Raw genomic sequence first — 18,497 nt, 5'->3', positions numbered from 1 at the left:
TTCCCTTTACTATCTGTAGAGTCTGTAGCATTGTCTCCTGTTTGTTCTAGATATTGGTAATTTGAGTATTCCTGTCCCTCTTTTTATCATTCAGTTTAGACAGGAGTTTGTCAATTTTATTGGTCTTTTCAAAGAACCAGCATCTGGTTTCATTGATTTGTCTCTATTGTTCTGTTTTCTATTTCACTAATTTCTGCTCTTACCTTCATTTCTTTTACTACTTACTTTGGATTTAGTTTGCTCTTGCATTTCTAATTTAGAACTTTGATTTTAATCCCTTCCATTGTATATCCTGACCTGGACGTTCTGGCCACTTCGGAAGCCCTGAACCCCATTTTCTGTCTGCTCTTCTCAGTGAGACATCGTGCTGTGCTTGGATTCCATCATCCTGTACTGTAGTCCAGAAAATGCCTCCAGGCAGAAAATCTGGATACAGGAGCAACTAACAAGGGACTCCTTTCAGTATAATGCCTGTAGCACCCTTTCTTTTTACCTCTTTAACCCATGTGCTTGTATTCTTTTGAAAAATAAAATAGGAAGGTTAAGTAACTTGTTTCAGGTAGATCCTGGATTTGAATGAAAAATTATTTATTGTCAAAGTTTGTGTTCTTAGCCCTGCCCCAGGCTGTATCCTGTTGATGCCTGGATCTAGCATGATGCTGTGGCCTGAGAGCTTTAATAAATGCCCTGAGGCATCCTTGGCTCCGGCCTGGGAGTGGTCAGATTTCATGGAAACAAGACTGGAAGATGGCAGTGCTGCAGCTTTGGGGCCTGTGGTCTGAGAGCTCCATGAACAACCTGGGTAGACCCATATCCATGGCCTGTTCATTAGTATACAACTAGTGCCTAAGGATCTGCTGGCATCCACTTGGCCACTAGGGTTATGGCTGGTAGAGATAAACCTCGCTTCTTGATGGATGACAGAGACTTTCAGGCTGGACCTAGCCCGTTACTGGTTTTTCCAATTACTGAGGTCCCTCTGAACCTCACTGGGCAGCAGCAGGATGGGCAGTGAATACACAGTCAGTCTCTTCTAGGGTAAATGCTGGAAGCCACCTCCGAGTATCCAGGTTGAGGCAGGGTCCTCCACAGATGGCAGCTATGGGAAGGGAGCTCTCCTGACTGCCTGCTTACTGTGTCCCTACAGTCTGCTCAGACACGGGGATGCATGTTTCCTGCCAGAGGAGTGCCCCTGCACTTGGAAGGGGAAGGAGTATTTCCCTGGGGACCAGGTGATGTCTCCTTGCCATACCTGGTAAGTGAGGGTCCCAAGCAGGCTTTGCTGTTTTGCTGGGAGGGGGCATGGATATGGGTGCATGATCAAGAGTATAATCTAGCATTCCCCTTTCATTATGTTTGTATTCATGTTGTGTGTTTGTGTGTTATGTGTGGTATAGGGGTTTGTGCACACATAGGAGTATATGCATACAAAGGAATATTTTTGTTTTTACATGAATATGTTTACTCAGTCATGTATGTGAATGTGTATACATGCATATTTGTAACCATGACAATTTGTTCGCATATTTATATGAACATATGAGTGTGAGTGCAAATCCAAAATGCATATGTGAACATGCACGTGCATGGATGTATATAAAAAGACAGGCATTCACAAGCTCAATATGTCAGTGAATATATACAATTAGAAATTTGTATATGTAGACAGGTGTGTTTATATATACTTTTGTGCGTATGGAGGCATTTAAAAATGTGTGCACATGTATGTGAAAAGTGTGGCTATATGTGTAAAATGGCTATACGTATTTGTATTCACATGTAAGTGCAAATATCTATGTAAGTGTGCATTGTGTTTGCTTGTGAATAGATACATTGTTGTGTATGAAAGTATGTGTGAGGGTATTTGTTTAGTAATGTAAGTATGTGTATGTGGGAGTGTGTGCACCTGGACTGGATTCTATGGAAACAGACTCGGGGCTGGTTCTGCAGGGCCTGTTCTGGGACACACAGTGGTGGGTAGGCAGTAGGTAGACTCAGCTTTCTGATAGAGAGAATGCTGGGGGAGAGCATGAGAAATTATAAATGTGCCCTGATGCTAGAGAGTAAAACCAGTCACTGTTCCAATTTCGAGAACCAGCTAGGGGTGGCCTGAGGTGAGCAGGAAGCCCCTGGCACTGGAACCCCAGGGCCCAGAAGAGAAGCTCAGAGAGGTTCTATCTCAGAGACCCATCTGGGTAGCTGGAGCATGGCCCCCAGTCCCTGTCCCATGCTGGGATTGAAACCACCCTGTTCCTCTGGCCTAGAGGAAGGCCATAGTGTTTCTTTCTGTGTTAGAAGCAGGGTCACGGTCAAGCCCATCTGCTCCAAGACTGGTTTCCTCAGATACATCAGAGTGCACTTGTAGGGTCAGAGCCCTGGCTGTCTGACCCCAGAAGTCCCTGGGTATAATGTTAAGACACAGACCTCTGCACAGGCTGTGTGCTCATTTTTTTTTTCTTGGGATTTTGTGACTATGGTGAGCCAGAGCAGACCAGGTATGCCAGGCACATGAGGTGAGAGACTGGGGATGGCTGGCCTGGATTTGCCCAGGGGTGCTCAGGCCCTGAGATGGATTCGCTTCCATCACTTCACTAGACTCCAGACACTGTAGCAGCACCCTCACCCTCAGGCAGGGGATAGAGTTACATTGAATCCTCTCCTGTGAGTGCATTGTGCTCATAAATCAGATCCAAGGCAGAGGTGGTGAGGAGTCTGGAGCCAAGGCCGAAGAGCTGGGATTATTTAGAATTTGGAACCCTGACTCGAAGAGGCATCTGCCTTCACAGGAGAGACTGACTGGCCATAGGATGAGTGTCCTCTCTTCCATGGAAAACTAGGAGATAGGCGGGCAAGTTTTTACTTTTTAACTCAGTTGTAAAAATTCTACCTCCTAATACACGGACAAACCTCGACATTTGCTCTCGAAGGACCTGCCACTGTGGCCCAGATTCCAGCTGCTCTCCCATGGGGAGGTGGGTGCTGGAGATGTGTTGCACTGGTGTGACTTGAGCATTTGCTGTGATCTCTTTACCAGGAGGGAGCCTGGCTGCCCATCTCTTCCCAGCTCTGCGTTCCATGTCGCCATGGTCTGCAGCATGGTCAGCCACAGTGGGAGTATTTCCAGCGTTTATGCATTTATGGCTGAGTCGTAGGTCATGTAGGTGGGTGAATGACAGGATGGATACACATACTTAGGAAGCCACATGGACTCAGTGCATGACTGAGTGTGTCTATGGCACGTGATTGGAGAAAGCCTACCCCTCATTGTTGCTGTCAGACACGGAGCCCAGGGTCATGCCCCTTTACTTCCAAATATTTTGGCACTGAGCTCTATGACTCTTGCCAACTCTACCCCTTCCTTAATTCTTGGAGATTTTGGTATCCATTTAGAGGTGCTTCTAGTATCTCCCGACATCTCAGATTCTTCATCCTCTCTTCCAAAGGTCTTTCTCCATCCTAGTGGAGTGAAGAGTCATCTTGTAGATGTTGCCATTCCCAACAACTCACCCAGCCCATATCCCAATGAGTCTCACCTCACCTTCCGTCTTTCTACTCCACTCCCTCTCTGACTCCCTCAAACCTGCAACCCCACAGGGATTTCTCATCCGTGGTCCCTACCACCTCTCTGCTGCCTCTCACCCCCTCGATGTCTCCCCTTCCCTTTTACCTCAACCTGTGGTCCAGAACCATATCACTTCCTTGAACGCAGCCCCACTTCTCTTCGTCCTCCTGCTTTGCCCTACTTGTTTGGAAAAACCACAACCCTGGTGACATCCACACCTTTACTTCCTTTGTACTTGCATCCATGCAGCTGAATGTGACTGGAGGGATGCGCAAAACCCAACTGCCAGCTCTCATTTTAAATTCATGGGCTCATAAGGGTGGAAAAGGCCCTTAAAGCTGATGGGCTCTCAGACTGTATTTCCCGGGTCTCCTTTGCTCTTTCATCCCGCTAGATAACTATTCCACTCTTTCTCTTCTCTCCTCAAAGCCCTGACACCTCCTGCCCTCTCATTCTCAGCTGGTGATCGTGCTTCCTATTTCCCTGAGAAAATTAAAGCCATGAGAAGAGAACTTTCCAGGCTCTATACCCAAGTATTTTGCCTGTACAACAGATGAACTAAGTGTCCGTGTTCCTATCTAAAGCCAATTTCTTCACTTGTCCTCTGAGTACTAGTTCCTCACTTGCCCACCCAAGGGCATCACTGCAGCATCTCTCCCTCTTTTCTCCCATATAAGCAATTTGCATTCTCTACTGGCTCATCCCTATTGCATAAAAATATATTGTTTGAAAAAATTCCAACCTCCTAGAAACTGCTCCATTTCTCTGCTCGCCTTTTATTGCAAAACTCCCTGAACACTTTTTCTATACTTGCTGTTTCAACTTCCTGTTCTCCCATTCCCCTTTAAGCCCTTTCGGTCAGGCATTTTCTCCATCATTCCATCGAAACTATTTCTACTAATGTCACCAGTAACTTCCATATTGCCATATCCAGTTTTCCTTTCTCAGTCCTCACCTTCCTTGATCCGTGGGCAGCATTTGACACAGTTGATCACTTTTCCATTATTCCCTCCTTCTTGATACTTTCATTCGTGTGGCTTTTGGGACACTACCTCCTCTTGCTTTTCCTCCGACCTCTCTTCCTGTTCCTTCTCAGCTTCCTTCATTGGTTCTTCCTCTTCTCCAACCTCTTGATATTGGAGCGAGCCAAGGGAACTCTCCTCCTCTGTATTTATACTCACTCTCTTAGTGAACTCACCCAATCTCATGGCTACAAGGCCCATCCATAGGCAGAGGACTACCAGATTTCTACCTGTAGTCCAATCCATGCTTCTCAACTCTAGGCTCACACATCCAACTGCCTACTTGACATCACCATATGTATGTCTAATGGAGGTCTCAACTCAACATGTCCAGAACAGCACATCTGATCTTCCCCTTCAAACCTGCTTCTCCCTCAGCCTCCCCTATCTGAGTTGATGAAGACTTCGTTCTTCCAGTTGCTCAGGCCAAAAAAAGCTGGAGTCAACCTCGTGTCTTGTCTCTCACTACCTATAACCAACCTGTCTACAAATCCCTTTGGTTTTACCTTCACAATACACCCAGAATCTGACAACTTCTCAGTCTCTCCACTGCTGTTACCCTGCTCCAGGCTGCCATCATCTCATCCCTGATGTGCTGCAGTAGCCACTCAACTGGTCTTTCTGCTTCCCCTTGACCCCCTTGAGCTTAGGCTCAGTGTGGTAGCCAGAGTGGAACATAAATCACGTAGTGTCATTCTCATGATCAAGTCTTCCAATGCCAACCCCCTTCTCCCATTCCTAGCAGGAGCTAACCTTCCTATAGTGGCCTTATTGGGCCCATGTCACCTGACCCTCCATTGCCTCTCTGAATTCCTCTTCTACTCTCTTGCCCTTACACTCTCCATTTTAGCCATGTTGTCTCCCAAGTGTTCCCCAGAGCCTTTGGAGAGACTGTATCCTTTGTTTGGAACAAACCTTCTTCCAGATGCCCATGAAACTAACTCTGTCACCTCCTTTATGTCTCTACTCACATGTGCCCCAACCACCCTATTTAAAATTGTAACCCACTCCACCCACATTCCCAGTGACCTGTATCCTGCTCTCCCATAACACTTATTGCCTTCTAATGCACTATAGTACATACTCGCACTGCCTTATTACTTTTTATTTAGTGTATCTCTTCTTCCTCTAGAATAAACATTCCCAGAGGCAGACGGTTTTCTTTTTTTGCTGTTTTATTCACTGATGTATCACAAAATTTTGGAATAATGCCTGGGATATGGTAGGCACCTAATATTTGTTGAATGAATTGGTAGGTGAATGAACGGAGTGGTAAAGGGAGTATGGACTTTGGAGTTAAATAGGTCTGGGTTGAATATCAGGTCCATTACTTATTGGCTGTGTCTTATAACCTCTCTGAGCCCTGGTGTCTCCTGCATGAAATCACAATCCTGCCCTTGAGACTTCTGTTACAGGTTGGTGTTTGTTGACCCCTTTGCCAAGGGAGACAGTGCGCGTGCATTCAATAGGCCATGGCTCTGTCATGAGTATTCAGGTATGGGGTGGGTGTGCTCTACGAGCTGGTCTGGGCCTGTGTGTTTCAGTGTGTGCCAGCGGGGCTCATTCCAGTGCACCCTCCACCCTTGCGCCTCCACCTGCACTGCCTATGGTGACCGGCATTACCGCACATTTGATGGGCTCCCATTTGACTTCGTGGGGGCATGCAAAGTGCACCTGGTCAAGGTGAGTTCCCAGATGTTTCTGCACAGCTGGTTCCATGCAGACCTGTCAGGGCACCCTGGTGCTCTGGACTCCAGTCCGATGCAGAATTGGGTGGTCGGGAATCTAAGCCCTGAGTTGGGGCTGTCTAGAGACTAGAAGAAGTGCTGAGATGCAAGCTCAGGGCTGGATGGAGTTCACCAGTCCTGAGGTACCACACTGCCTGTCTGCTCACCGTTATAATCTTGCTCTATTGGATCCCAGTGCTTTTTTCTGTCTATAATAGCAAGAGCCAATGCTTTTTGAGCTTTTATTATATACCTAGGGATCTATTGAGCCATATTTTGTGGATTATTTCACTTAAATATCACAGCAGCTCTGCAAGGTAAAGTTTATGGATCCCATGGTATAGATGTAACAATTCAGGCTAAGTGAAGTCAGGTAACTTGCCCAAGGTCCGCCATCAGTCAGTGGTAGAGCTAGGGTCAAGTTTGACCAAGAAATCTGACTGGAGAGTTGGTGTGCTTAAAGGAGTCACAGGTTATAATTTTCAGCTCACCTGGAGGAAGAAAACTGGTGATGTTGGGGGCACAGTGAAGGCAGGATCCCTACCCCAGGAGGAAGGAGCACTGCCAAGGTGGAGGAGTGTCACAGACACACCCAGGGGACCTTGGTTTTGCTAATAGCCTATCTCATCTTATAAGAGTAACATCAATAATAAAAATAGCATATAATAATAACAATGCCAAAACCTTTTATGGAAGGAATCCTATCTACAGGGCAGGCACTGTACTGGGGTCTTTCACATAACTGCAGTAAACCCCCACGAGATAAAGATTATTGACTTCATTTTATTTAAAAAGTTCTAAAGGTTAATGCAGTGTATATTAAAAACAAATATTCCCCTTCCCATCTCTTCTGTTCCTGTCTCCTGTTGAATAACCACTCCAGTCGGGAATGAATCCTGCAAGACCATTTTTCTGTGAGACATGGACATGCACACGCACACACATGCACATACACACACACACAGTTTGTTTAGTTTGTGTGAATAGGATTCTACAATGTGCTTTTTTCACTTAATAGGATACCTTGGACTTGATTTCATATAGTTTGTACACACTTTTTTCTTTTGAACAGCTGTGTAGGATTCTACAGAATACCGCCCTCTAGTTTGTTTTATTTTTTCCCCATCGATGGACATTTAGGTTGTCTCCAATATTTAAATGCTGCAGTGAATACCTGTGTGGATGTATCCCCAGGTTCTTGGCAGTGGAATTGCTGTATAAAAAGCTATGTACATTTAAAATATTCGATGCCAGCAAATTCCCCTTCAAAAAGCTTACACTAGCATCAAGGATGTATGTGAGACAGTGCCTCTTCCCCGTACCCTATCAATACAATCATCCCTATTGTATATTTGTTAATACATTAATTCATCAGATATTTTGGGGAGTCACTGCATGTTAAGTACTACACTAGGCATCCAAAACCAGAACAGCTTCAGAGAACAGAAGTTGCCCAAAGTCACACAGCTCAGCAAACACAAAGTAGAAGTAGATTGAAAGCCGCTCCGGAGTGCATGTTCCTCCACCTCTATACCTCTCGACAGGATCTCTTTTCTCCCTTGTTTTATTGGACTCGCTTATTCTCTCCTCAGAGCATGTCAGATGTCAGCTTCTCTGTGATTGTAGAGAATGTGAACTGCTACAGCTCCGGCATGATCTGCAGGAAATTTATTTCCATCAACGTTGGGAGCTCACTCATTGTCTTTGATGATGACTCTGGAAATCCTGTAAGGCCCAGTGCCTGTGAAGGTTGTGTAGACAATTTACAGGTTACCAGGGGTTGGGGCAGAAGAGGGCTGAGGACTGGCTTCCTTACCACAGCAGTTTCTCTTGGAGAACCACTGAGTTAGGAGCACAGACTGAATTCCTCTTGGCCAGGGTCGGGAACACAGAGGCCAATGGCAGGGTATGAGGGAGGCAGAGGCATTGGTGAGGTCCTGGCTGCAGGCATAGCCGACCTGGGCACTGGGAGGCACTTGGGTTCAGGAGTGACCATCTCTGTCCCTCTAGAGTCCAGAGAGCTTCCTGGATGACAAGCAGGAGGTCCACACATGGCGAGTGGGATTTTTCACACTGGTGCATTTCCCACGGGAACACATCACCCTCTTGTGGGACCAGAGAACCACAGTGCACATCCAGGCTGGGCCTCAGTGGCAGGTACTTACATGAACAGTGACCCTCTGCTCCTGCTTGGGGCTGAGCCAAGCCCTGGGTGTCCTTGGGTGAGCTGTACCCTCTCTGAGGAGCCAAGAAGAGCATGCCTCTGTTCTCCCCTCCACCCTGTTCTGGGCCCCTTCTCCTCTGACATTGCTCCATCCCTCTTCAAACTGTGACCTCAGCAGTGACTTCTAGGTCCATGATAGACTCTGGGCTTATGGGGATCCCTCTGCCTGTGGCTCACCCCTGGCATGCCTGCAACTGACCATGGTGTCCTCTCTCTTTTCAGGGCCAGCTGGCAGGCCTCTGTGGGAACTTTGACTTAAAAACCATCAATGAGATGAGGACCCCGGAGAACCTAGAGCTAACTAACCCCCAGGAGTTTGGCAGCAGTTGGGTTGCAGTTGAGGTAAAGCCTCTCCTCCAGGCTGGCTTATGCCCCTCACTCAGATGGGCACTGCCAGCACTGAACCTGGCCCCAGGTCAGGGAAGAGGGATGCTGGTGTGAGGTTTCTCCTGCAATATTCTCTCAGCCTCTGACTGCATCCCTAGCCCTAGACTCTGTCCTATGGCCCAAAGATCATGCATCATCTTGTCTCACAAATCCAGCTGCCCACCCTACCCTGGACCAAGCCCTGGCAGGGTGGTGGAAGGTTGAGCAGGTGATAAAGTCTGTCCCAGGAGAGATGGTCACTCATCATGATGCCCCCCGGTGCCTGGAACTAGGTCTGACGCAGAGAAGAGACCAAGAGAGACTGAGGAGGGTTGAGGCAATCAGGGAAGTCTTCCTGAAGGAGATGAGACTGGTGCTGGCACTTAAAGTTTGGGCCATGCTTAAATAGATGAATATATCAGAGATAAGATCTCTGAGAGGAAGGGCGACACTAGCATAGATAGAAATGAGGGGATCTGCCCCAAGGGACAATCTGAGAGATGTCTAACTGAGGCTGTCAATCTATGACCTGTGGGGGAAACAGCTCTGAGTTGAGAGCAGGAGACCTGGGTTCTTGTTGGGTCATCTATTGACTTTCTGGGTGACCTTGAGTACGTCCCATCTCTGCAATCCTCTGCAAAGAGAGGGGACTGGGCCAAGAGAGAGCTGGTGAATAGATTTCACTTCATGTGACAACTCTGATTGGTCAAAAGAGGCTGCTTGGGAGCTATATTGAGAAACATCCAAGATCTGTGTCAAGCTCAGCTGGAAGGAGGACTGTGATTGATTATTTATGTCTGCCATGAGAGCAGCAGGGGAGAGTGGTGACATGAGTGTTATATATTTGCCTCTCCTAGACTTAGTGATCTTATTGCCCTGCTGGGAAGTACACGGAGATGAGCTTATGTAGACTGGGGTAGGGGGAGCAGTTGGGCATGTCCTGGAGCTCAACTCTTCCAGGTGGGACAGGGCTGTTCTCACAGACTCTGAAATCCTGAGGTGGGACAAGGCTGTTCCCACAGCCTCTGAAAAGTGCACCCTAACACATCCCCATTTTAGAGAAGCTCAGTGGGTGACTAACCCTTGTTGTCCCCACACCCCCATGCACATCATATTTCTCTCTTGCTAATCCTATTCGGCATACCATGGGGTTCTCTAGTGAAAATGTAGTCTAAGGAAAGAGATTCAGCAGACATCAGAAACATCTGTATTAGTTATCTACTGCTATGTAACAGTTTTATGAGACCTAGTGGCATTAAACAACACTCATATATTATTTCAGTTTCTGTGGGCCAGGAAGTCAGGACACGGCCTGACTTGGTTCCCTGCTTAGTGTCTCACAAGGCTGCAATCAAGGTGTCAGCCAGGGCTGGGCTCTCATCTGGAGGCTCCACTGGGGAAGGAACTGCATCCTCACCTGCTCACATGGTTGTTGATTACATTCAGCTCCTTGCAACTGTAGGACTGAGAGCTTCCATTATTTTGGGGCCAGCTTTTGGCCAGAGACTACCCTCAGCAACAAGAGACCACTGACACTTCCATCCATGTGGGGTCCCCCAGCATGGCTGCTTGCTTCCTCACAGCCAGCAAGGGAGAGACTCCAGCAAGATGGGCTCTGGGATCTCATGTTGGGAATTGTGTGATCACATACACATGGCCATGTCCATCCCATCACCTGAGCCATATTCTGTTGGTTTGAGGCAAGGCATAGGTCCCTTCTACACTCAAGGGAAGGGGATTTTACAAGAACATGAATATCAGGAGGCAAGGATCATGGTGGCCACCCTAAAATCTGTCTGTCATGTCAGGCAATAGGCATTTGGCAAATAGGGAGGTCAACAGCCCTGCCTTTGCCCCTCAGTGCCCAGACACCCTCGATCCTCGGGATACATGTGTCCTGAATCCTCTCCGAGAACCATTTGCCAAGAAGGAGTGCAGCATCCTGCTCAGTGAGGTGTTTGAGATCTGCCACCCTGTGGTGAGTGGACCCCAGCCTCGGCCCCTCCCGAGCACCCCCTCCACTTTCCTGGGATCCCTTCAGCTCTCAGACTCCCTCATGTCTCAGAGGAGACAGCTCAAATCTCCAGGGAAGATCTACCTCTGCCGTTCCCCTGCCTCCAGTCGGCTCAGATGAGTCCGTCATATTTCCCCAGATGACCAGGCACAGACAACCAGGCAAACAGAGCTTGTGCCCTTTTCAAGCTCATCTTGATCTGGCCCTCCCTCCTTATCACGAAGTTCTTCTAAATGGTTGACCCAAAGCCCTCATGCTGAGGCACCATCTATTGCCTGTTCTGCTTCAGTGCATGCAGAGGAGGCTGGGGCTCAGCATTGCGTGGCACCCTGCAAGCCTTGAAGGCTGCCGTCAGATTGGCCTTGGCTGTCTCTGGCCCTGGCTGGGCAGTTCAGGCTCTACCCCTGTTCAGCCACTCCCGGCTCCTGGATCAAACAGGCCAGACTCAGGAGAGAAGAGAGCTTAGTTCTCAAAAGTGGGCATCTGCCTGGACCATGGAGTTCTCGTTTCCTTGTACTTCTCCCTTCACATCTCATGAGACAGGACAACTCACCCTGTCCTGTGGTCCGTTCATGTTGGTGCTGGTAGCCATCAGCTGACAAGCTGCGAATCTGACATTTGGGATCTGTCCTTTGACCTCTGACTTCTGACCTTCTCCAGGTTGATGTCACCTGGTTTTACTCAAACTGCCTGACGGACACATGTGGCTGCAGCCAGGGTGGTGACTGTGAGTGCTTCTGTGCCAGCGTCTCTGCTTATGCCCACCAGTGTTGCCAGCACGGGGTGGCTGTTGACTGGCGAACCCCCCGCCTCTGCCGTGAGTGTCCCAGACAATCACCCGAGGGACAGAGTGTCCCCTGTGGGCATACCCTAGGGGTACTGGCAGTCTGTCTAGCATTTACTGAGTACTTAGAATGTACCAAGCACCAACTGCTTTGGGCGTGTTATTCATTGAATTCTTACAACTACCCTTTGAAACAGGGCTATGTATTTCCTATTTTAGTTGAAGAAACAGCTTAGAGAGAGAGATCAAGTAACTTGCTCAAGGTTAGTGGTGGAGCCAAGGTTCATCCCTAGAGAGTCCAATGCGAACCCGTGCTCATAGCCACTTTGTTGGAAGAGTCAGGAGCCTAGACCTAGAGCTACCACTTGTAAGCTGTGTGACTTCAAACAAGTCACCCAACCTCTCTGGGGCTCAATTTTCTCATCTGAGAAACAGGAATAGGCCTGCCCCCAGGTTGGCTCTGAGGACCAAATGGGGTGATGAATATAGAAGTCCTTTGTCAGCTGAGATTCGCAGATCCCATCAGAGGCAGCACAGATGATCAGTTTTTTCAGAGCAATGGTGGTCTGCAAATGCTTTTCATTGCACACCCCTATCAAGTAAAATCATTTTGTGCACATACATATGCATACATAGATATGCATCCATAGATATACTCTTCATGTAAAATATGTAGACATATTTAAAAATTAATATTTAAAAGGTGAAAGAAAACATAAAGAAGGCTAAATTCTTCATTTCTTATTTTTTATTTATTCCCGCACACCAAAGGATTTTCCTGGTGCAAGCACCTCACCTTGGGGTGTGATGGCCATTACACAGCCTTGCTCTCTGGGGTCAGACTGATTGAGTTCAGACCCAGCTCCACCAAGTTGGCCTGGGAGTCTCTTCACCTGTAATAGAGGGGTGAAGATAGCTGCATCTACCTTGTAGGGTGCTGTGAGGTTTAAACAAGGTATTGTGTGTACAGCACTTGGCACAGTGACCTATGCTAATGTGGAGGTTGTCATTTTTTCATGGACATCTGGGTACTGTCATGTCCTGAGCCCTGACGCCTGCAGGCAAAATGCCAAAGGAAGAAGGTGGAGCAGAAGCACACTTGCTGAGGGTCCACTGCGTGCCAGGCATTGTGCCTATGTGCATTACTTCATTTAATATTCAAGACTAGGGGGAGGTGATTGAGGTGCTTACCTGGGGTACAAGGTTTGAGGGGGCACCAAAAATGCAGTAATCAAGAGAAATAATATTTTGATGTAATATTTCTGTAAAATAAAAATTGCTGCAAAAATACTGTGGTGAACAAACTTTCAAAGGATCAATAGTATTAATGTTTCCTTTGGTCTCAGTCTCTACTCTGGCTCAGTGGGAGACTCAGTGGGAGACTGTTAATGATCTTGTCTTTATTTTTAAATTTTGATATTTTATTTATCATGCTTTTTTTGCATTAATTTTGATGTCTTAAAAATATTGCATTAAAATAGTATTTATCTTGATTACTGAGATTTTTGGTAGCCCCTTAAATTTCACATCCAAGATGAGCACTTTGCCTTACTCTGGTCCAGGCCCTGGCAGATCTATGGGGCAGATGCCGGTAGCCGTCCCACCTTAGAGGAGGGCACTAAATTTCACTGACATTAAGTGACTTGGTTCAGTATGCACAGTTGATGAGTGAGGGACGTGGGATTTGAACTCAGGTCTAACTCTAGAGAGCTGACTTTTTAATGACTCTTGTTGGCTACCACTTCTTGACTGGGTACACCCTGGAAACCAGAAACTTGGCAATTTTCTAATTTTCTGGTTCAGCCTTCTGAGTCTGCAGATGGAGGGAGAGGCAGGCACGTGCCCGCAGCCACACGGCGGGCCGGTATCCTGACTCTACGTGCTCTTTCTGGAGGGTGACCCCAGATGCATTGACTTGTGGTCTGGGGTGTGGAGTGAGTCGGTGGCTCTCTTCAGACCATGCCTACGTGTGAAGCATGCTGCTCCTAAGCTTTATCCAGGGTCTATCTGCCTGGCTCTTCATGGCTTTGCTGCTGGCTTTCGGGGTCTCCCGTAAGGTCCCGGGCACTCCCCAGTGGACTGAACATCTGCAGCTGAGGGGCCGGGGGAACAGGGTGTGGTGCTGGAGATGACCACTAGAGGGCGCGCTGAGCCCACGCTTGCAGGAGCTTCTTACAGCTTGGCTGGTGGAAGCGCCTCTGCAGTGCAAGCGGCTTGAAGAAGCCGGTGATACTGGGGGCTCCTGGTCCCCTTGCCACCCAAGGCTCTTGGAAGACCAACCTCCGTCTTGTGCTTGCATCCCTCTGGGGGCCTTCTGCAACATTTCTGATTAAAACTCTCACCCCTTGGTTCTAATCCTGCTCTTTGGCACCACACAAAATACACCCGCCTCTTTCCAACATTCATTCGTTTGTTCATTTACTTGACACATCGCTGAGGTGCCTACTGTGGGCCAGTCTTTGAGCCTCATGCTGTCGGCCCAGAGAGGAGCCATTCTATTTACTTCACTTAAGACATCTGCATCCATGACCATCCCCAAATCTTGACATGTGGGAGGCAGGCCAGGCCCAGCACTTGGGGAAGAAGGGAGGCTGGGATGCTGGGGGCCTTGGCTCTGTCTGTCTGTTGCAGGCTCTGGGCTGGCTCTCAGGAAGTCCCTGTTCTCTCTCTTTCAGCGTATGACTGTGACTTCTTTAACAAAGGTAAGACCATCCTCCCCACGCAGAGTCTAAGGGGCCCAGGCACTGCCAGCCCTGTCCTGATGCCACACAGCATCAGCCATCCCAAGGCGCTGCTGGCCCTGGAAGAGCCCTGACCCGGGCTGGGAGGGCCCCCATCATGCAGAGAGCCCTGACAGTGCAGGGCCCAGGGGTATCCTGCACCTCTGTCCTCAGCAGTTCCTGCAGCCCCTGTCTGGGGCCCAGGCAGGCCGGCTCCCAGGGACTGTGCTCGGCAGGGCAGCCCCACCAGGAAGGAAAAACCCCATTCCCACCAACTCGCCAGCTCCTCCACCTTCATAATCTAGCTCATCAGAGCCACAGAACATCACCTTGGGTTCCCCGAAGATTTGCTTTTGGCAAAAGCGGACACAAACTGCCCTTTCTGAGTATGAGTGGAACAAAACATGTGGCTCGACACATTCATCTTCAAACTCAACCAAGGTCGCAGGATTCCAGTAGACGCTCTGACATTTAGATTAACGAGGGTGAAAACACAGGTCATAACCAAAGACCCAGGGGAGGTTAATGTCCAGTTTAGAGCCAATTCATCAATTTAATCACAGGATTGGGTAGGTGGGATAGAGAAGGGCTGCCCAGGAGTAGTTTTTAGCACTGAACTTCATCCAGTTGGGCCAGGGTCAGACCTTGGCAGAGTGAAATGCTCATCTGGTCCTCCGTGCTGTTCTCCTTTGACTTCCACTCCCCGACCCTCCTCCAGGGACTGTGCTGCCAGGAGCAGGCCTATGTGGGCAGAGGCCCAGGGCTTTGTCCTCAGTTGCCTGCATTATGAGATTTTGGCTTGAGCGTGGTGGGTGAAGTGGAAGAGAGAGACTGGAGACAGGATACCATCTGGGGGCCTGTGAGATGAGGGCCAGACCAGGGTGTAGCATGAGCATCCACAGAACTGTAGTTCTGCCAAAATGCTAGTGCCCAGGGGCTCTTGATGGCCCCAGAACTTCAACTGGTAAAGGAATGAGCCTGCAATGGGGGATCTGTGGTCCCTGGGACAGACAGGATCTGTCTGACATCAGGCAAGACATTTCAGCAAGATGAAGCTGCTCCGTTTTCTCTCTTCCGTGGCATTTTGGGTGGCAGTAACTGGCAAAGGACAAGCTGTTTCTAGCATCTTCCACCTACCCACCCACCCACTCACCCATCCTTGCTCCGTTCTTCTACTAGCATTTGGTCTGGTCCTGGCCCGCTGGGTGCTGGGAAGTCAGTGGTCCCTGAGTCCTGCCACAGCGGTGTGCGGAGCGGGCTCACACCGCCTCTCTAGCACCCATTGTGTTCCTAACTCCTCATTCAGTTGGTAGTTTCCAGTTGACCCCTGGTGGGAGTGTTTACGCCATGGAAATCTGAAAACCTACAAACCACTTTTTTTGTTTGTTTGTTTGAGAGCTCGTTGTTAGCCATTTGCCAGCACAGCACTGCTTGTCTCCCATCTAGTGGGGGTGACAGATGTGGACCTCCCATCCAGATCCTCATCCGAAGAGCTATAACTAGTATGTGCCATGCTCCAAGAGCTGGTGGGACACAGAGGAGGAGGGACAACATTTGCCATGTGGCAGGAGAGGGTGCAGGGAGAGCGTCACAAGGAGGTGACATTTGAGCTGGGCCCCAGAGGTTGAGTAGGCGTTTGCCAGGCACAAAATGGGGAGGACTACTCTGAGTGGGTGGAACGGTGTGATGAGATGTGAGCTGGGAAATAACACCACTGCTCCTTCCAGAAAGAGCAAGAGAAGTTCAGCATGGCAGGAGCCAGGGCGTGGGGGGAATGGGGAGGTGGGCAGGGGCTGAGAGCTGAAGGGCTTCTGAATTCAAGCTGGGCTCTTTAGATTGTGTCCTGAGGGCCATGGAGAGTCACTGGTGCACCCCAGCAGGGAGCATGGCTGGGAGGGCAGCTCAGCAGCCGTAGGGAGGAGGCATTGGAGAGCAGGGACACAGCAGAGGCAGGAAGATCCCTACAAGGTGATTGTCCAGGAAGCCCATGTTCTGTGCCAACCTATACTGACGACCACAGGAATTATAAAGACTCAAAAGTGATACGTGTTTGAAATAATTAGATAAACACTAACATGTTTATCGTCCCTTAGGCCTGGGGTGGGCAGAAACCTGGTCTGCTGTCTTCTTCCCGAGGGCACCTTGAATAGAGCAGTGGCTGTAACGGTGAAGTTTCAGGCAGTGGGAAGGCTGTGGAGAGACACTGGGGGGCCCAGGCGCTCCCTGTGGGTGGCCTTCTTCCCTGGCTCTCTGTGAAGTGATTCAGGCACTGTGCAGTGGGTCTGTTCCTTTCAGGGGCTGGCAGGCTGGGAATCCTGTCCCTTCCTTCTCAGGGTCATCAAGGTCCCTGAGCTCTGGGAGGAAGGACGCCATCCAGGTTCCTCCTTGGTAGCTTGCCCTCCCACCCCACTGCTGCCAAGGGCTGGGGCAGGAGGTATGGGAGGTGGGCAGGCAGGGGGGCAGGCTGCTCATGGGGCCTCTTCTCTCCAGTGCTAGGTAAGGGCCCCTATCAGCTGTCCAGCTTGGCAGCCGGTGGTGCCCTGGTGGCCATGAAGGCGGTGGGCGAAGACATAGTTCTAGTGAGGACAAAGGATGTGGCGCCAGGGGACATTGTGAGCTTCCTGCTGACAGCTGCTCTGTACAAGGCCAAGGCCCACGGTAAGGCCCACCTCAGTCCCACTCCAGCTCTTCTGGGAGGGAGGAGGGTGCTGGAGGAGGGGTGAGTGCTGAGGCCCTAAATATCTGTAGTGGCAGGGGAAATGGGGGCTCTGACAAGTGCCCCTCTCCCAGTTGAGCTGGTGCTTCTAGGTCAGCTTCTTCTCTGCAGAGACACTCTCCATCTGCTCCCCTAACCTCCAGGGCAGCCAAGGCCCAGGCATGCCTCTATACCTTGCTGTATGCAATAGCTGTTCCAGAAAAGCCAAGCAGCAGCTCTCCCTCCTCATGCTCCTCCTCCTCCTTCCTCTCTTCCGCTCTCACCCTCCCCCCATCTCTCCCTTCTTCCCTCCTCTCTTCCCTTTCTCTCTCAATGTCTCTTCTTGCCTCCCTCCCTTTCACTGAACCCTAATCCCATGCCAAGCACAGAGCCGGGTACTGGGAAATCAGGGATACAAGAGACACAGTCCCTGCGCATCAGAAGCCCACAGTCCCATCAGCGAGACAGACATGCCCAAAGGCAGTCACAGCACCTGTGAGAACACCGGGGAGGGGCCCCCAACTCAGTCTTAGAGTCGGGAGAGGCTTCTTAAAATACAGGATGTTCCCCTGACAGCAAGAAGGAGTCTGGAAGGGAAACTTCTTACTTACTTAGTAAGCTAAGCTCAGGAGTTGGGACTTTATCCTGAGGGCAATGGGGAGCCATGGAAGGGCTTTCAGGAGGGGAGGGGACATCCTGGCTCCTGCCCAGCCCCAGGCATGGCCAACATCCCTAGCTGTAGGTGATGTTCATGGCGGTGTGAGCCTGGGGGAGGTGGGTGGTACCTGGCAGAATCATGTAGCTGCACAAGAAGGCCTGGGAGTGAGGAATCAGGGACTGGGCCACAGGAGAGCCAGAAGCGCCACCCCCAAAGACAGCACTTCCTCCCTACACATTTCTGATCCCCAGATCCGTGCGTTCCCGCCTGACAAAGGTGTCACCACCTTCCAGATGTGGCGGGCCATCTGCTTAGTGAGGCTTTTCTGTTCTCCATCCGGTATGTTAGTCTAGTAGGTTATGTGTAGTCCAGAGGGGGTGTTGCCTTTCCACTAGGTTTATGGGCATGCTAAGCAGGTCCTTGGAGTCACCTGGCTTTAGAGGATGTCACTGGGGGCAGGATCCCAGAGGCACTCCAGTCCAGGCTCCATCTCAGAGTCAGGCGTGGGTCTCATGGGCCCAGTGGGGACCCAAGCTCCTTCCTCTCCCATCCCATACTGCTTCTCCTGGGCTGTACCCAGGGTCCTGGGCAGCCAACAAAAGGTGCCTTCCAGGTGGGACCTAGGGTGGCTGCATGGAGGAGGTGTCCCTTAAAGGATGGAAAGATGGTTATGCGAAGAAGTGGAGAGCAGGAAATGTCACGGAGGGGAGGACTCAGCAGTCACC

At 49.7% G+C, this 18,497-nt stretch overlaps 1 protein-coding gene across 1 annotated transcript in view; it reads left to right on the top strand.

The window, feature by feature from the left end:
* Nucleotides 1-18,497, top strand: part of OTOG (otogelin) — a 109,603-nt gene that overhangs the window by 42,282 nt on the left and 48,824 nt on the right. Inside the window, exons 23-31 of the mRNA XM_037999621.2 lie at nt 1,148-1,255; nt 6,129-6,267; nt 7,904-8,038; nt 8,322-8,468; nt 8,758-8,877; nt 10,763-10,879; nt 11,576-11,732; nt 14,375-14,401; nt 16,910-17,077. Of these exons, the coding sequence (XP_037855549.2) occupies nt 1,148-1,255; nt 6,129-6,267; nt 7,904-8,038; nt 8,322-8,468; nt 8,758-8,877; nt 10,763-10,879; nt 11,576-11,732; nt 14,375-14,401; nt 16,910-17,077 (1,118 nt within the window). The remainder of the gene's footprint in view (nt 1-1,147; nt 1,256-6,128; nt 6,268-7,903; nt 8,039-8,321; nt 8,469-8,757; nt 8,878-10,762; nt 10,880-11,575; nt 11,733-14,374; nt 14,402-16,909; nt 17,078-18,497) is intronic.

This window comes from Chlorocebus sabaeus, chromosome 1, assembly GCF_047675955.1.
Source record: "Chlorocebus sabaeus isolate Y175 chromosome 1, mChlSab1.0.hap1, whole genome shotgun sequence".
NCBI lineage: Eukaryota > Metazoa > Chordata > Mammalia > Primates > Cercopithecidae > Chlorocebus > Chlorocebus sabaeus.
This window is presented reverse-complemented; position numbering and strand designations above follow the sequence as displayed.